Source organism: Molossus molossus, unplaced genomic scaffold (assembly GCF_014108415.1).
Source record: "Molossus molossus isolate mMolMol1 unplaced genomic scaffold, mMolMol1.p scaffold_m16_p_11, whole genome shotgun sequence".
In the NCBI taxonomy this organism is placed as follows: Eukaryota; Metazoa; Chordata; class Mammalia; order Chiroptera; family Molossidae; genus Molossus; species Molossus molossus.
The window spans coordinates 64,051,771-64,070,142 of NW_023425346.1; the positions used below are offsets into that span (position 1 = coordinate 64,051,771).

General features: G+C 37.2%; 1 protein-coding gene across 1 annotated transcript in view; it reads left to right on the top strand.

The window, feature by feature from the left end:
- The first annotated feature begins 5,307 nt into the window (after positions 1 to 5,307).
- The window catches only part of TFPI (tissue factor pathway inhibitor), a 31,125-nt gene continuing 18,060 nt past the window's right edge, over positions 5,308 to 18,372 (top strand). The window contains exons 1-3 of the mRNA XM_036253342.1: positions 5,308 to 5,416; positions 12,080 to 12,271; positions 18,271 to 18,297. Coding sequence (XP_036109235.1) covers positions 5,308 to 5,416; positions 12,080 to 12,271; positions 18,271 to 18,297 — 328 coding nt within the window. The remainder of the gene's footprint in view (positions 5,417 to 12,079; positions 12,272 to 18,270; positions 18,298 to 18,372) is intronic.

Here is an 18,372-nt window from a genome sequence, read left to right on the forward strand (position 1 = left end):
GTTCTATTCTGATGTTTCCTTTCTTTATCCATTATCCTTGCGTTAGAATGCTGCAAACTCACCCAAAATGAGAAGCAGCCCAGAAAGCCCGGAGGTAAAAGATAAAAACAGGCTCCAGGCAGAAGGATAGGCCCCCTAGGGATCAGCCAAATTGAGTGGATGGAAGTAATAAACACCAAGAGAATAACAGTAGCCACTGCTGAGCAGAAAATTGGAATTATTTTTCAAGTTTTTTTTTTTTCTTTTTTCCTGGTTGTCAGGTTTTTGTATCTTCTGTCTTTCATTTGTATACCGTAAATAAAGAAGCAGCCAACATGAAGTTTCTTTCTTTTAGACGTGGCAGACTATTCATTTTGTTTAGCGGTTAAGAATAAAACTTTTAGAAAGAAAACATCCAGCAATATGTGATAAAAAAAATCTGAACTAGGAAGTTTATATTATATAAACACCATGCTGATCATATATACATAAACACTGTATGTGATTTTCTGGATTCATGTAAACATGATAAAATAAGTAGAGTGTACCCCTAAACTAATGATAGAATAGATCAATAACTGCTACTAGCTGGATCATGCCTTTCCCCAAAAGATGCACTAGAAATCTAGTGCTATAATTCTAGCCTCCTGTTGGTCTTTTCCATAACCTGTGAGCTCTTGGCTTTTTGAATCCTGCCATGTTCTCATCCAGTCAAATCCTTGCCATTCCTTCCCTGTTCTCTTTCTTTCAGTCACCAAAGTCAAAACCAAAGGAAGTGACTTGGATCTCTTTTTCATTTTTGGCTCCTGACTTTCTACATTTATACAGAACACTTCTCTTTCTTTCACAAATTCTCTTGAAAATATTAATGTTATAAATAAATGGTTCAATAGCAAATAATACTTTTAGGGGGAAATTTCCTAAAAATGTTTGTCAACTATGTAAGAGGCTGCCTTCATTTTAAAGTGTGGGAGCCTGTGATTAGCAGCTGCTCTGCTTTTCCATTTTATGTCACCATTTACACTACCTAACACTCTCATTTTTCCAGAGAAGGATACTGTTCATTTGAAACATCAAAAACAGGCAAAAGTAGAAAAATGTAAATAATCATCATTGTGAGCATAGTAAGTAATGTGTGAATAGGCAATTTGCATCCTGTTACACAGCCCTCTTCCTTGTCTTCATAATTATCAAAACATTATCAGATCATTAACTCTGCCAAATGCAAATCAGAAAAATAACTCTCCCAACCAACACAAACATTCCCTAATCCCATCTCCAGGCTCAACACCACAGAATTTTCTATGTGAAAAGAATAGTTGTTATTTTTACCTTTCAACTGTATTCCAGATTCTTTCTAACTTCTACCTATCCATAAACTACACTAAATGCATATTTAAAAAAATAAATTTCCCCACCCCCAACTCCCCACCTCTGGCAACCACTAATCTGTTCTCTGTATCTATGAGTTTGATTTGTTCAAGAATCAGCAGTTTTAATGGAGCCAAGGGATTAGTGTCCAGAAAGCTGAGTAACTCTGGGGAAGACTAACAAGAAGTAAACTTGAAAGAAGAGCTAGGAAGAGCTTCATGAAACGCCATTCCCTTCTTTGGTGAAATGATCTTGCCTCATGATGATGATGATACACCAAAACATCTCCCAACTTCTGCCGTATGTCTTTAATGGCCCCTTTACAGGTGCACTTACAATGTCTAATGCAATCTTTCCAGAAGTGATTTTATCCCTAATATGCACAATAATCAATACTTGTATTAATTTACCTAGTTGTATGACCAGCACAACGATTCACTTCAGATACTTGAATCCTCTATCCTGCATATCCTGTATCTACACAACTACTCAATGTTATTAATACTTAACTCAAAAATACTTGACTCACAAATGTCATTTTCTTATAGTTCCACTGATGGCCCTAGTGCATAATTTTTAATCCCCTAAAACATTCTAGCTGTTCACTCCACTTATGATTTTGTCCTCTCAGTATCTTGTCATATACCCTAGATTTTATTAAAGCATAAGTTACATCATACTTTGAAAAATATTTTTCTGGTTCAGATAATCTACTGAGTTTTCTTATATATAACATTATTTCTCAAGAAATGTTCCAAAAATATAATTTTGGAAATGCATTCACTTAGTAAGAGACTTTGAAGCCAATACATCAAAAAAAGGTGCCCAACTGAAGCACTGTATGACCATTTATTTATCATGGTGCAAAAGTTGTACTTGGCTTTAAAAAGAAGATAATGGAAAATCTATATTTACTTGGATGTTCGAAGAAGATACTAACACTTCCCATCTGTTAAATTTTCTTTAAAACAAACAGATCCTCTGTAGTAGATTAATTTAAATAAATGCCTAGAGCATTTCTGACTGAGTTGTCACAATATATCTTGATAAGTCACACATAAATGTTTTTTGAGGGAGATGTTTGAACGAAACCAGGTGCAAGATTGCACCCACCTTAGGTTTAACTAATTAAGAACCCTGATATTATAAATGTACCCAGACACTGATTGATCACTGTTCTTGTGCTATCCATGAACTTCAGTAAGCTGGCTTCTATATTAGAAAAGTTTAAATAAATTATAAGAGTTGGATCATTGCACATTTACAAAATTTGAAAGAAGAAAAGCACAATAAAAATTTTTGCAAGTACCTTTGCAAGTGATGCTGTAGTTGTCCAGGCAACAAAACATCAATCAAATGGAAAGTAAGTAAAATAGTAAAAATCAGGACACTGTAGAAAAAAGAAAAGAAAATGTGGTAAATAGGTTTTAAAGCAGGATAATGTAGGTCAAACAGTGAGGGAAATATTCCAATTATACTTTTAAACCAATGGATGCTGACACACTGACCCATTTTTTACACCTAGACAGTGGTTTTCAAAGTCAGCATGTTTCCAAGCAGAGCGTCACAAGGTGATGTAAGACCCAAACAACAGTAACAAACCCCCGAGTGCGGGTGTCCTCCCAGTTATTACTGTCTCAGGAGTGCAGCAGCAACCAGAGGCTCCTGATGGTGTCTGAGCTCCAGCTGCAAACCTGAGCTTCTGACCTTTTGACCTAAACTCTCCGAGCTAGTCCTGATCTTTGCAACCAAGGAAAGGCTAAAACTACTAAAATTGGGCAATACTCTAGGCCACCGTTTTTAAGAAAGTAAGCCGGTGGATTTAGATTCCACAGTCGCATCATGTTGTCAGTGGCACCAAGAGCAGCAGCCTCCTGAGCCACAAGCGGAAAAACATGCTGCGTTCCCCACTCAAAGGACAACGGGACTGTTCTCAAAGAATCCAATATAAAAGCTGTGGTACATGTACACAATGGAGTACTATGCAGCTGTAAGAAAGAAAGATCTCTTATCCTTTGAGACGACATGGAGGGACAAGGAAAGTATTATCCTAAGCGAAACAAGCCAGACCAAGAAAGACAAATATCACATGATCTCACTTATTTGTGGAATATAATGAACATAATAGCCTGAGGAATAGGGTAGACCCAGAGACGTGGAAGTAGGGTACAGACTGACAACCCTCAGAAGAGGGGATGGTGAAGGGAGGGAAGAGATAAACCACAGAACCTATATGCATGTACGCATAACTGATGGACACAGACAACAAAGCATGGTACGGGTTTGGGGGGATAGGGAGGAGGGTGTCAATGGGGAAAAAAAAGCAGAAACATCTGTAACAAAAATAAATCAATAAAAAATTATAAATAAAAAAAAAAAGAATCCGATGGAAACAGAAGAGTCTCTGAAAAATACTTGTCAAAAATAATATAACATTTAGCCCTGGCCTGTTTGGCTCAGCGGTTAGAGAGTCGGCCTGTGGTCCAGAGAGACCCAGAATCGGTTCCCGCTAAGGGCACGTACCTCTGTTGCAGTTTGTCCCCGGCCCTGGTTGGTCGTGCGGATGGCAGCCACTCGATGTGTCCCTTTCACGTCGATGTCTCTCTCTCTCTCTCTCTGTTCCTCTCTCTCCCTCCCACTCTACCTAAACAAAAAATGGAAAAATGTCCTCGGGTGAGGATAAAAAAAAAAAAGAAAGAAAGAAAAAAAAAGAATACAATGTTTAGAAGTTCAGCGAATAGACTTCAAAAAATATATGTGTGTGTGCACACAGGTACATAAAAATGGCTTTGTAGATTTGAGTAGTTTATGATATGGTTTAGAAAGGATCTAACACCGCTACTGACTAAAAGTCAAATAAGTCTTAACATTTCCAAAGTGTGGCGAGAAAATAAGTTGTATGTTCACTAGTGATTTTAATGGAGTTTAAAGAAAAGTGGCATTTATTGTTTTATTATTTATTATACAGCTACCCACACCTTAGAGGTGTATATTGGGACTGTAGTCCCCTGGTCCCCCACCTGTGACTGTCCCTGGTGAGTGTGCTCTTTCCTCCCTCACTGCGACGGCATCGGTGGCAGGCCTGTGTGTATGGCCCTTCCTTCTCCTCTTCCTACAAGGCTACATGAACTTACACATTTCTTTCTTGCCTTTGAATCCAAAGAAGAAATGGCCTTTAAAATATTTTTAAATATACTCTTTCATTATTTTTTGCCATGGATCACTAAATCGTATTGAAACAGAATATACCACTTTCCTGCTGAAATCTATTTTCCTTAGAGCGTAAATGTGTTAGTTTATCACTTAAAACCACTTTCTGTGAAACTCTTTTGAGTCAGAGAACTCCCCAGGTTGACAGTGGAAGACCTGGGATGAAGGACTGGCTAGAATGTCAGATATTCTTTCTTCAGAAGCTCTGTTTGCTGTTCCACAGAATGCCTGGTTAGGAAATTGGTTAGAAAAACAGAAATATATTTTAAAGGAAACAAAGATGAAAACTTGAGAAATGTGTTTCTTTTTCACAAGAAGGACCAGAGCAAAGGAAAAGACAGATCAGGACTTGAAAGTTGCATTAATAGAAAAATGCAAGAAAATTAAAATATAATTATTACTGACTTTGAAAGAAGAATAGCTGAGAAAACTGTGGCCAACATACATGCATATGAAAATATACTTAGCTATGTTGACCAGCAGTGACCCATGTCTCTTCATCATTGCCATTTTAATTCATATTTTCAAGGTTGAAATAAGAGCTGTGTACTTGACTGTTCTTAAATATAGTCACTGAATATGTGTGTCATGACATGTGTGGACAGAGATGCATGAGAACACCCATTAGAGGTAAAAACTGACATTTGCACATTGGAGGCATATGATTCCTACCAGTTACCGATGATTCCACATTAACTTCTTATTTATTGGCTTTTTGTGGGTTCTGTGTTTCAGAGGTGACACACCATGAAGAAAGACCAGATCTTCTGGGCTTCTGTGTGTCTGCTGCTTGGCTGTGCCTCTGTCCCTCTCAGGGCCGACCCTGCGGAAGGTGAAGACGATGCAGAGGCGACAGGTACGGCATTAGAGCTCTCCTTTGTGACGCTAGTCAAAGCTCTCAGTGGTAGTCCAAATATGTGTCATCGGTTTTTCCGTTGTGTAGGAAAATTTGTTTTTATCGACATTTTTCTTAGGACATATGTTACATGGAGTGTGAGATGTTAAAACAAACAAACAAAAACAAAACCTGAGTCCACAAAAAGAAGTCACGTTAGCCAGAAAGACCGTTTTTTGGTTTGGGTGTCTTTTTTTCAGGCTATACCATTAAACACTGAGTTATCTCTGGGAAATGAGGAGGAGCAACACGCTCTACAAACAGCCCTGCGGCCCATGATGCCACCCTTTGGCTGGGGAACTGCGGGGAGGAAAGGGAACCCAGACATCCGAGGTTTCAGCCATTCTCTCTCTCTCTCTCTCTCTCTCTCTCTCTCTCTCTCTCCTTTTTTTTTTTTTGCCTTTATTCCCCAAATAAGAACTTCTCAGATAAGTCCTGTCATGGGACACCAGGGGATCTTGGAGGTGGAAGTCAGTTCTAATCCCATAAAGCTCCAAGGAAAACAAAACCTCACAATAAAACAGCAGAACAAGGAAGAGACTGCACAGTGATTAACATTACAGATGTATTTATTTCCTAAAGTAATATTTTTGTGGCACATTAGTAAACTGATAGAAACCTCTCCATCAGTACTAGTGAGAGATTATGAACACAGTGGTAGCTAGTGTTTGTATGCATGTTTATGAGGTACAAACGATTTCTATACATACATTCTTATTTCACAGCTAACAGCTGCTTCGCGTGGTTTTGCTCAGTGTGCTCTCCTTGGGTAAAGATTGAACACACGGTGCCCAGAACTGTGCGGGGTGCCTGGGAAGCAGGGATGCTGACCTCGGGTTCTCGAGTCGGTCTCAGTCGGAGACTGGAGGTAGACACGTATTCGGTGCACAGCATTTAGTACCGTGGTGGAGGCACGCACTGGGTGCTGTGGGCACAAAGAGGACGAGAACTCGCCTAAGCTTGGGAATTTGAGAGCTGGGCATGGGGATGTGGCCCAGAGGTGCTTCGGGCAGATCTGATCTGCACCAGCTGAACCCACAGCTGCAGGCCCAGCCACGCGTGCGGGCCCCAGAGAGGAGCCCAGCAACCCAGTAGGTGATGAGCAAACCCAGCCAGGATCGGCAGGGTCACTCCCATCCTACACAGAAATGAATGGTAAGGGCTTATTGTTATAAGCCACCAAGTATATAGAGATAGTTATATAAATTCTTAAAGATGGCACATTATATTTACTTAATTATATTTACTTAATTTTTTTACATTAAGTAAAAAAAACATCATGTACCTTATAAAAATAGGGATTTTTGTCATTTTGAGATGAGCTCCAATCCTTCATTTGGTTCATTTCTCAGAAGGGATGGTTAGCGTCGTAATATTCTGGAGATTGGGTAGAGAAGGGACGTGGAGGGTGAAGTAAGTCCCCACAGGGAAAAACAGGCAGCCTGGTGCTGGGTTGCTGGAGGTGAATGGGTCCAGGTGTTTCCAATGTTCGCCGAGCCCGATGCCCCTCAGGTAGACCGAGGAAAGCATGCCAATCAACCAGGAGGTGCCTGAAATTGCTGCCGCCGCCACAGTCAGCCAAGGAACCAGAATCAACCCATCACTGATTAGGCCAACGTTTAAAATCCCTGGATAAACCCAGACCAAACCCAGCTGGAAAAGAATAAACTTTTATTTGAAAGCTAGATTTGAAGACCACCTCGCAGACCAGCTGTGCAGTCTTTTCCCGTTTAGCCTGTTGTGTTTTTAACTGATCTTGTAACAGCACGAGCCCACATCGAAATCCATTCCATTGTGGAGACACCATTTAGCACATCGTGCCAGGGTCATTTAAAAGAACTACACTATTTAACTGAAATTGTGCGCTTTCATTTTATTGAAAAACATACAAGATTTTGTGGCTTCTCTCACAAGTCATTATTAGACTATTTTTTAATCAGTCTAACCTGCCAGGAGGGTGAAATAGAATAAAATTCTCAATGCAGACCCGGGCTGCACGTGTGCTTCCACACAGTAGCTTTGCAAAAGTGGACGAGCTGTGTAAACTCGACTCCCAGCATCCCAATCTCTAAATAAGTGAAGTAAATAACCATGTTTGTGCCGTTGTCATATCAACTGCGAAAACACATCTGACGCATTTTCTGACGCAGAAAAGGCAAAGAGTATACGTCTGTGCTCTTCCTTCTGAGAAATCTTCTGGTCAGGGAGCAAAGAGACATGTACATTCTTCACAAGTTGCCTTAAGCTCTAGCTTCCCAAACAAGTTCCAGGACAATGAGGATTCTAACGGCCAAGGACACATGTTCCCAGATGTTATCACGAGCCTTCCACCCAACATCCCAGGACAGGGGGAGGGAAGAGTAAGATTATAAGCCTCAGACAGTGAGACATGAACTACAAGAAATCAATTACAAAAACAGTTGGATGTAAACCGCATTTGTATTTATCTGGCTGCATCCCATTCAATTCCTATGACGTTGCCTGGACGTGTCTCCCAGTTTCACAGCCTTAGATCAATCTTTCTCAACGTCAACACGTGTGTCAAGTCTCAGGGAAGTTTTCTCCAGCCCCTTCAGACAAGCTCAAGTATCTATTATACACTCGCACAGCACCCTGGACTTTTTTACTATTTTGTTAAGTCCCCCATGAAGGAGGGGGCTGCTGCCAACTAACATACTGGCTACGATCATATCTGCTGAGCCCGCACAATGTCTGACACGATTCAGAGGTTCATCCACAGGAAGAAATGAACACTAGAGGGACTTCCATCCCTGGGAGTGGATGGCGTGGTGCTCTGTCCACGCCTCCACTGCAGGGTGGCTGTGTTCAGTGTAGGTCACAAGCTCACGGCACAAAATCCATTATTCATGTAAGAAAAGTACATTAAGATGTGACTGCAAAGATGAATAATTAGCTAATAATTAATAAGATGTAGTTAATAAAGGTCAGTTCTTGCCCTGGCTGGTTTGGCTCAGCAGTTAGAGCTTCGGCCGGTGGACCAAAGAGTTGCAGGTTCAAGTCCGGTCAAGGGCACATACCTCGGTTGCAGTTGGGTCCCGGCCCTGGCCGGGGTCAGCAGGAGGCAACCAATTGGCATGTCTCTTGCACATCGATGTTTCTCTCTCTCTCCCCCTCCCATTCTATCTGAAGATAAAAATGGAAAAAAGTATCCTCTGATGAAGATTAAAAAAAAAAAGTTACACCCTGGCCTGTTTGGCTCAGAGGTTAGAGCGTCGGCCTGCAGTCCAGAGAGACCCGGGTTCCGTTCCCGCTAAGGGAATGTACCTCGGTTGCTGTTTGTCCCCGGCCCTGGTTGGGGTTGTGTGGGTGGCAACCACTCAATGTGTCCTTTTCACGTCGATCTCTCTCTCTCTCTCTCTCTCTCTCTCTCTCTCTCTCTCTCTCTCAACAAAAAATGGAAAGGTGTCCTTGGGTGAGGGAAAAAAAAAGTTAGTTCTTAGTGTTTTCCTAAAGAAATTGGTATACAATCATCACCTACTTTCATCATTGAAAGATTTTTTTGGTTTCTGTAAAATAAATTTTAGGATAAAAATGATTGAGTGGAAATTATATAATTAAGTCTATATGCTTTACCTAAGTGCCAGTGTATGAATCTCAGCCACATAGATCTGTGACAATATCACTCAGTTACTAAGAATGTGTGAGGTACCTGCTGTGAAACTACATGGGGACAATTCAGAAGGCATCTCTTAGGTGTGAATTGAGCAATTAGTTTCTGCAATGCTATTGTATAAATTGTAAAATGGAGATAATAATGCCTAACTCATAAGTTTGTTGTGACAATCAAATGATACAATTACGAAATGTCTGAAGCACAGTAATTACTCAGTAAACATTTACCTGTTATTATTACTATAACTAATACTAGGCTGCACTCTTTCATTTTGTGGGGCACTGCCCCCACCTGGTGGCATGACTACTAAATAGCAGGTGTAACTTGGGGAGTGTATATCCTTAATAGAGAAAATGTAAAATAAAATATTTGGCATGATGATAGGATTATTAAGTATATTAAGAGTAAAAAGTAGAGGGATGATCAATTAGAATGAACCCCATAAATTATTAATTTATAAGAAAAAGTTATTGTGAATATATACAGCAACTTAGGTCTGGTGCTGTCTTCTGTGGATGAAGATCTGTGTGTTACTATAAATGTGTTTGTTATATGTTATCTACCTTATTAAATGTTAGGTCTGAAAGTTTACTGTTCTATAATTTCTGTTGGTTCAATTTATTTTAATTGAAAAGAATAATCAATTCAGTTATCAAATTAACCAAAAGGGTGATATGGTATTTTTAAAATTATACTCAGATTTTTAAAAATTAAAAGCTACATTAGTGGCTGAGATAAAATTACTGGCTGTGTCGAATGAATCGAACAGCACGATACCTATTTATGTATAGAAAGCCATACTTTAGCCATTCCAAGATAGCAAGGCCTACTTACCACTTTACGAGTCATATAGAAAATCTAAAAAACATTTTAGTTAGCCCTGGCCGGTTTTGCTCAGTGGTTAAAGCGTTCACCCGTGGAACAATGGGTCAAGGGCATGTACCTTGGTTGCGTTCGGTCCCCCGCCCTGTTTGGGGTCATGCAGGAGGCAACTAGTTGATGTGTCTCTCTCACATTAATGTTTCTCTCTCTCTCTCTTCCCCCCCCCCCCACTCTATCTGATGATAAATAGAAAAATATCCCTCGGTGAGGATTAAAAATAAAAAAATTCTTAAATGTAAAAAAAAACCATTTCAGTTATTTTTGTTATAAAGAGTTTAACATTACTTACATATGGCTAATACTTGACATTAATTCAACAGATTATTAGGACAAAAATATGAAGGGCAGAAGTGATTTGATATAAATATCTAATTCAACTTTTATGATATACATATTTTCTCTTTCAAAAATTCAGTTTTGAAGCTACAGGAAATTTAAATTTGATTTTCCTTTTAGATGGTTATACATTCACAAACTTCTTTTATATAAAGTTTTCAATATATTTTATGTAAAAATATTAAAGTGACATGCATTCCTGTTTCTTTTTTTAAAGTAAATTATTTTATAGTGCGTTGAAAGACTTTTCGGAGAGATTTATACTTATCAGTTTTAATTTAATAGAACACTGCTGCCCCCTATAGGACATATTGGTATAAGTCATTTTGCACCAATCACAGTTTTCAGTGTCTGTCTTTAGGTAGTTTCTATATAAAAAAATGCAATTATTTAAAATTAGTCCTCTGTTAATATTATTAGACTTGATAAAAATAAAATTTAAAAATTTCAGCTGAGCCCTGGCCAGTTTGAGCGTCGGCCTGCGGTTCAAAGAGACCCAGGTTCGGTTGCGTACCTCGGTTGCAGTTTGTCCCCGGCCCTGGTTGGGTAGTGAGGATAGAAGCCACTCGATGTGTACCTTTCACGTCGATGTTTCTTTCTCTCTCTTCCTCTCTCTCCCTCCCGCTCTATCTGAACAAAAAATGAAAAAAATGTCCTCGGGTGAGGATAAAGAAAAAAAATTTTTAGCTGAGTTTTCTGTATGTACAAATCCCTTCTCCCTGATATAGAAAATTCTTCTGTGACTAAAATTAAGTGACTTAATATTTAGGAAAAAACTATAACTCAAAAGTCCAAAGAATTACCTCATTTTATTTAAAACATAGAAAGAATTATGTTTTTTCAATGTTGCTTAAAAAATCAATCGTGGTAAGTAAAAAGAATTTACCATGAAATAGATTGATCAAACACTTAAATTTTCATAAGTAGGGAACGTTTTAATATAGCATGAATATACATACATATGAATATGATGAATACATTGTTGCATTTAAAGAGCTGTTTTGTATGTAAAAAGTGACATTGTGGATTATAAAGGGGAACTCAAATAATTGTCTATTAACAACTGCCCTTAAAAATGGCTGAATTAGCCCTGGCCGGTTTGGCTCAGCGGTTAGAGCGTCAGCCAGTGGTCTGGAGAGACCCTGATTCAGTTCCCAGATTCAGTTCCTGCTAAGGGCACATACCTCGGTTGCAGTTTGTCCCTGGCCCCGGTTGGGGTTGTATGGGTAGCAGCCAGTCGATGTGTCGCTCTCACATCGATGGTTCTCTCTCTCTCTTCCTCCTTCTCTCCCTCTCCCTCTATGAATGCAAAAAGTGTCCTCAGGTGAGGATTAAAAAATAAATACATAAATAAAAAATAAAAAAATGTTTTAAAAAATGGCTGAATTAAAAGCGAGGTCTTTACTTACTTGTAAGGTCAACACGTCAATTACTTTATAATTACTCCTCAATTCCATGTCAGTCAATTGACACAGGTGTAAACAAGAAGAGTCTAGAAAAATTATTCTACATTTACCTTAAATCTTATTCTACATTTATAATCTACATTAATAATCAACAATTCAAGTTTAGTAGTTGATAAGACGTATCTCATTTGGTGAGTTTATAAACTTTATCTACTTTTTTGTAGCTATGAATAACTTGTTATGCCTTTATTATTGTACTTTTTCTTAAAGTTAGGACTATTAAAAAGGAAATAGAAAGGAAACAAAGAACATCATTACAGTGTTGATGAAGAATTATATGTTATAGCTTTTATTTTTACCTTGTAGTTGCTGAGCCAGTGATACCTGCACGTACATTTTGTGCGTATAAAGCGGATTCGGGTCCATGCAGAGCAATGCTGAAGAGATATTATTTCAATATTCAAACTCAACAGTGTGAAGAATTTGTATATGGGGGATGTGAAGGAAATGAGAATCAATTCGAAAGTCTGGAAGAATGCAAAAAAATATGTACAAGAGGTATGTTTCTGGGGACACTTATCTCCCAGGAGATAATAAGTCTTTAGGGCTATTAGAGTTAATCATAGATTTGATGGTTTGAGAAAAGATAAGTGTAAACCATTTTAACATTTTAAGAAATCTTTCACATTTTCAGCATTCATGTTCATTACTGTTTTTTTATATGAGTCATCATAATATATATTAAGCCCCATTTATGGGCTTACACTCTTCTTCATAATAAAGATGGAAGAAAACATTTAAGTTGGCAGAACAGGTCTTATATCCGCAATGAGGAGTGCAATGCAGCAGCTATGCCTTGCAGGGCAGAGATCGCTAGTCACGTTGACTGAGACTCTCTACAACGGTCTCACAGCTGTTCCCTGTCAAGGTCGTGAATCTCAGAATCCCCTTGGAGGCTTCCAATAGCTACTAATTAGAAATGTCTAAGCTGCATTACAGAGCAGAAATACATGTATAAAGTAAATCATTTTATTTGGAAACTTGGAATAATATAGAAAAAAATATCATTCATGCTAATCTATATAGACTTCACTGAACCCAACTCTTCATATTGTTACTAAGTTATAAGGTTTAAAAGTACATTGTATATGTTTATTAAACTTTATTGAATACTTTATCTCTTTTCATTAGGATAAGTTTCAAATAATTACTGGTCAAAATTTGGAATGGTTTCATTCTTCTGAATTGTAAGCTCCTTGAAAGATGGAGAATCTGAGTTGTCTTGATTTCCCCCGTTTCTAGCCCCAAATCTCCCCATAGCATGTTCTAAGAGCTAATCGAATAAAGTATAATATTACAGAGATGGTATCTTTAGGTGTCTTGCTTTTTCAAAACAGGCAGCTATGTACTCTCTAAAAATGATCTTGACCCTGTGGGAAAACCTCAGTGAGGTGCAAAGAGAGAACTTCTCTATTAGTCTAGGAAATGCTTTGATATATGTTCCAGAACAGACAGAAAATAATTGATGTGCCCTGGCCGGTTTGGCTCAGCGGTAAGAGCATCAGCCTGCGGTCCAGAGAGACCCGGGTTCGGTTCCTGCTAAGGGCACGTATCTCGGTTGCAGTTTGTCCCCGGCCCTGGTTGGGTCGTGCGGGTGGCAGCCACTCGCTGTGTACCTTTCACGTCGATGTCTCTCTCTCTCTCTCTCTCTCTCTCTCTCTCTTTCTCTTTCTCTCTCTTTCTCTCTCTCTCTCTGTCTTTCTCTCTCTCTCTCTCTTCCTCTCCCTCTCTCCCACTCTATCTGAATGAAATGAAAAAGGTGTCCTCGGTTGAGGATAAAAAAAAAAGAAAGAAAAGAAAAGAATTGTGTGTGTGTGTGTGTGTGTGTGTGTGTGTGTGTGTGTGTATTTGACCTCAGAATATTTATTTTGCTATTTCTTCTCCATAGATGTGCTAGAAATTTTGCTAACGAGGGTCAGGCAGTTCAGGGGTCTTCTGTGATCCCTTTGGTTTTTGTGATTGCTCAGTCACTTTTCACTCATCTCAGATTTCCTTAAGCCATTCTCTTCCTTCCTGGGCCAAGTACCCTTTTGTGTTGAGTTGACTATCACTCAGGTTCAGCACCTTGGCTAGCATCCTGGCTGCCTAATTCTTTGTAATAATCTCTTTTCCATTTAGCAGCCCACTCATTTTCATCAATTTATCTCTTTCCTGAAATACCTACTTGTTTCTTTTTATAATTTACAGTATTTTATTTCACCATTATGCAAAAGTTTTTCTTTTCTTTTGATATTAAACAAATATAATAATTTTGTTGTTCATTGAGTTCCCTGCTCACTTACAATGGTTTAGAAAACATCATTATTGCCCAGCATATAAGTATGGTTCATACCCCTATCTGCTCATTATCTTTCCAAAATCCATGTGATATTTTTGTTTGAATAACTGAGTATTTTATATAGTAAGCTACTGTTAAGGATATGGCTGGCATATGGAAATATATGACTAGACTTTTTTAAAAGTGGAGGCAGGGGCTGGGTGAAGGTGGGCAAAGGGGGAGGGGGAGATGGGGAGATGGGGGAGATGTAATCCATAGCTAGGAGGAAAATTACTCAATTCTGTAATGGTGTCAACAATAAAAATAAAGTTTAAAAATTCACCTAAAGAGAAAATGTCATCTTGAGCCATGAGTAACTGGAATTGAATTCTCTCTCCCAATATAAATATTTGTCCAGTAGAAAAGTGGACAAAATATATGAAGCAACTGTTTGAAGACAGTGAACAAAAGGCAGTGTAGGATTTTGATCTTTGAAAAAAAGAAAACATGTGAGGTGAGCCCCTCGCTCCCCACATTCTGCATGCTGGCTCGGTTCAACCACAGTTAAGGCTGAGAAACCTAAGCACAGCATGGTGCTCTCCCTGGGGGAGGGTATGAAAATGAGATTGGGAGGCTGAGGTGCTGGGCTTTTGGGAACAAAACGTGGGAGAGAATAGACTTGTGTAGGGAAGAATTACAAAAATCTGGATAGCAAGCCCTTTGAGTTTGTCACTGAATAATCAAACCGTGTTTCTGTGGCAAAATTCTACAAGTTTGAGAAAATAATTATCAAGGATTTGTAAGTGAAACAATTCCCAGAGCTCTCACACGACTGACAAATTTAACATTAATTTAGGAGGTAGACTAAATTAGGCCTAAAAGGCTGCTTTAGACTTGACATAATAAAGCTTTAAAAAAAACCTTAAAAGATTCAGTTGATCCACAAGTAACATAACTATCTGCCCAAAGATACATCAACATTCTTTAAAGGAAACAATGAAATCCAGCAGCCAACGGCATGATATTAAGAAATAGTCACCATCTCCCCCAAACACTAAACATTCCAAAGAAGCAAACTGTAATCCATAGCTAGGAGGAAAATTACTCAATTCAAACAGGCACAGAAATGACAAAAATGATGAAATAAGTACACAAGAACTTTAAAATAGCTATTATAAATATGCTAAAGGGTTTAAAGAAAGCATGAATACAATAAGAAATAGGTCAAGGATATTCACTTACCACTTTTTTCACACCTTCTATGGAAGGTCCAAGCCAGTGCTTTAAAGCCAAAAAGGAAAAAGTACGTACACATAGCTTAGAAATCAATAAACATAATTGAGCCTTGGTCGGGTAACTCAGTTGGTTAGAGCATTGTCCCAATATGCCAAGGTTGTGGGTTCAATCTCTGGTCAGACCACATCCAAGAATCAACCAATGAATGCATAAATAAGTGGAACAATAAATAGATGTTTCTCTCAGTTCCTCTCTCAAAAGTGATCCTCTCTATGCCGAGAACCTAATTAGTTTACAGGTAAACTAGGGCAATATGATAATTTTGAGAAATTTTTGGTTGGTTTTGTTTAATAGAAGTATTCATTATTTAAGAATAAACTGTTGACAGAATGATATGAATTAAGTGTTTCATTATAGACATTCAAATTACTTCCAAATGGTTTTCCAAAGTAAAGAGAAGATGGTATGAATATAGGAAACATAAAATAAAAATACTATTTATATCTTATATATTAGAGCTTGGAAGCTAAAGTTTTGCTTCATTCGGGAAGACCGATGAGAACTATAGCTTGTGAGTTACCATGCCTGGGAATAGAAACTCTAAATGCATTTAGTTTGCTATAGATACTCAACTGTCCTCTTTCATGGAAAGTTGTTTTATTGCTTCCAAATACTTGTAATTTTGTTTGGTATATTTACCTATGTAATAATAAAGGCATGGCAACAAAAAAAGTTAATAAGTTAAAAAAATAATAGTTTGCAAAATGGCTTCAAAATGGTTTCAAATGTTTGTCTTTGGGTCTAGTGGCCTTTTTCCTATAGCCTAATGTAGTACAAGGATTTAGATGAAAAAGATAAAATTCCCACTTTGCTTTCAGCCAATCAGCCTCTACAACAAGGTTTGAAATGTTTCATTTAAATTCATGGGGCATCACTTTCTGAAACATCTTTAAAGCACCTAGAAACTCTGCTGTTTCTATTCATTATTGTTTTATTGGTTGGGCTAATGATGATTTGTGGCTCTTAGCGGGGACTTACATGGAAATTTTCTCCATGGGGAAGTAAAGAGCATGTAAATACATTGTCCATTCTCTTTATATTTAACTTTGTCATTTCATGTTTTATTTGTTTAGAATTGTGAAGACCTGTTTAGTAACAAGGATCTTCTTCCCATAGAGTCCATTTCTCACCTGCTTAGATCATTTTATAGGCTGATTTCAACAAGAAAAAAACACTAAAAGCTAGCATTCAGACTTTACCCTCCCCAACAAAAGAGAAAAAGATGAAAGAATGGGGGAATTACAATTACTAAAATTTATCAGATAATTACATATTAATTTGTTGTATAATAATATGTTTAAATATTCATAATTATATATTTAAAATGTGAATTCATATAAGCTGGAGTTCAAGAAATTGCTAAAATAGAAATTAGTAAAATATATTAGCATTATTACTAAATGTTATGTTCTGTATAAAACTAGGAAAATATAACTTGAATAGTTTGCTGTAAACATTCTCTATTTTTTCAGACTGTAATTGGCATAAAATTCAATTAAATGGGATGCCATGGTTGTTAATATCAGAATTCTCAAAGATAATCATTGGTAATATAAATACACTTACAATTCAAGTGTGCTAAATTACATTATATGAGTTAGTTTCCATGTATACCAGCTGAATTAATCCTACTTGGAATGAAACCAAAAACAAACAGTTATCTCTTTTAATATTGCATGAACATTGAAATTAAGGATTTCTGTGTTCTCATCCTGTGGCTGTTTTCAGTAGGAAAAATCAAGTGAAAATGACTAGCACTCTAGTCTTATATAGTGTGTGTGTGTGTGTGTGTGTGTGTGTGTATGTTACTTTATTGCCCTCATAAACTAAAACTGTAACATATCAGTTTTACATTAAACTATTTTAATGTGAAATATTTTAATGTAAGCAAATACAACCATCACATTTAAAAACACTACTTGGGGTTGGTTATTTACAATGCAAAAAACATACAATTAGAAAAATAGTCTTTTTAAAAAGACTGTAAAATAAATCATCGTAAAACTCAAAAAGGAGAGTGGCCTTCATTACCTTCTCTTTCATAGATGTTTTACTCTCTGAAGAATAACCTGATTGATCACTGGATGAAAAGGTCATATAACCCAACTTTCTCTCTCTCTCTCTCTCTCTCTCTCTTTCTCTCTCTCTCTCTCTCTTTCTCTCTCTCTCTCTCTCTTTTTATAAGCTGCCTTGATCAAAGCTTTACTCTGTAAAACAAATTATTATACAACAAAGCAAATATCAGTCAGCTTTCCTAATGTTTACATGAAAAAATAAACCTTCACATATTATATTAATTTGAATATTATTATCTATCATTTAAATTAAAACTTAGAATCCATTCTTGAAATATAATGGGTTAAGCATAAGTAGCATTCTAGTTCTTGAGTGAAGTAATTCCATTAATTCTGTAAGTTTAAACCCCAAAATATGTCTCAGATATCTTTTGCTTTCATTTTTCCTCTGTACATGGAAATGGTAATGAAATCTGTAATTGGGTTGAGACAATTAGGCAGGGGAAAGAATCAGAAAAGAAGGTAAGTCTCTGGTTCTTTCCACCCTATTCCCAATTCTCTGTAGAAGTTATCTGTTTTTATAAGCAAAGTAGGCTGTTTGAGTTAATTTCATATTTCACACTATTTTATAAATAACTATTTTAATCATAGATATTTTGAATAGTTCACTATGAACTCTTATTGTAAATATGTTAGACCTTTTAACATGGATTTTGAGACATTATTATGATAAAATGAGATGGCTTCATGGTTATAATAACTAAAATAATTTAATACTTAGACAAAATAAAAAGAAATTTACTTATTGACATTCTTCATAAGAATAATTTTAATGATAATGAACACATCGTCCTAGTTTGTTAAATTGAAATTCATAACATTATTTTATAAATTTGATAACTGATACACATATATTGTTTTTCTTGCAGATTATTCAATGACAGCATCGAAAAATGGTAAACATTCATTTGTGTGTTCTCTAGTTTACTTAAGACATTTACAAATTCAATTGCTAAGTTTCTCTGACATGA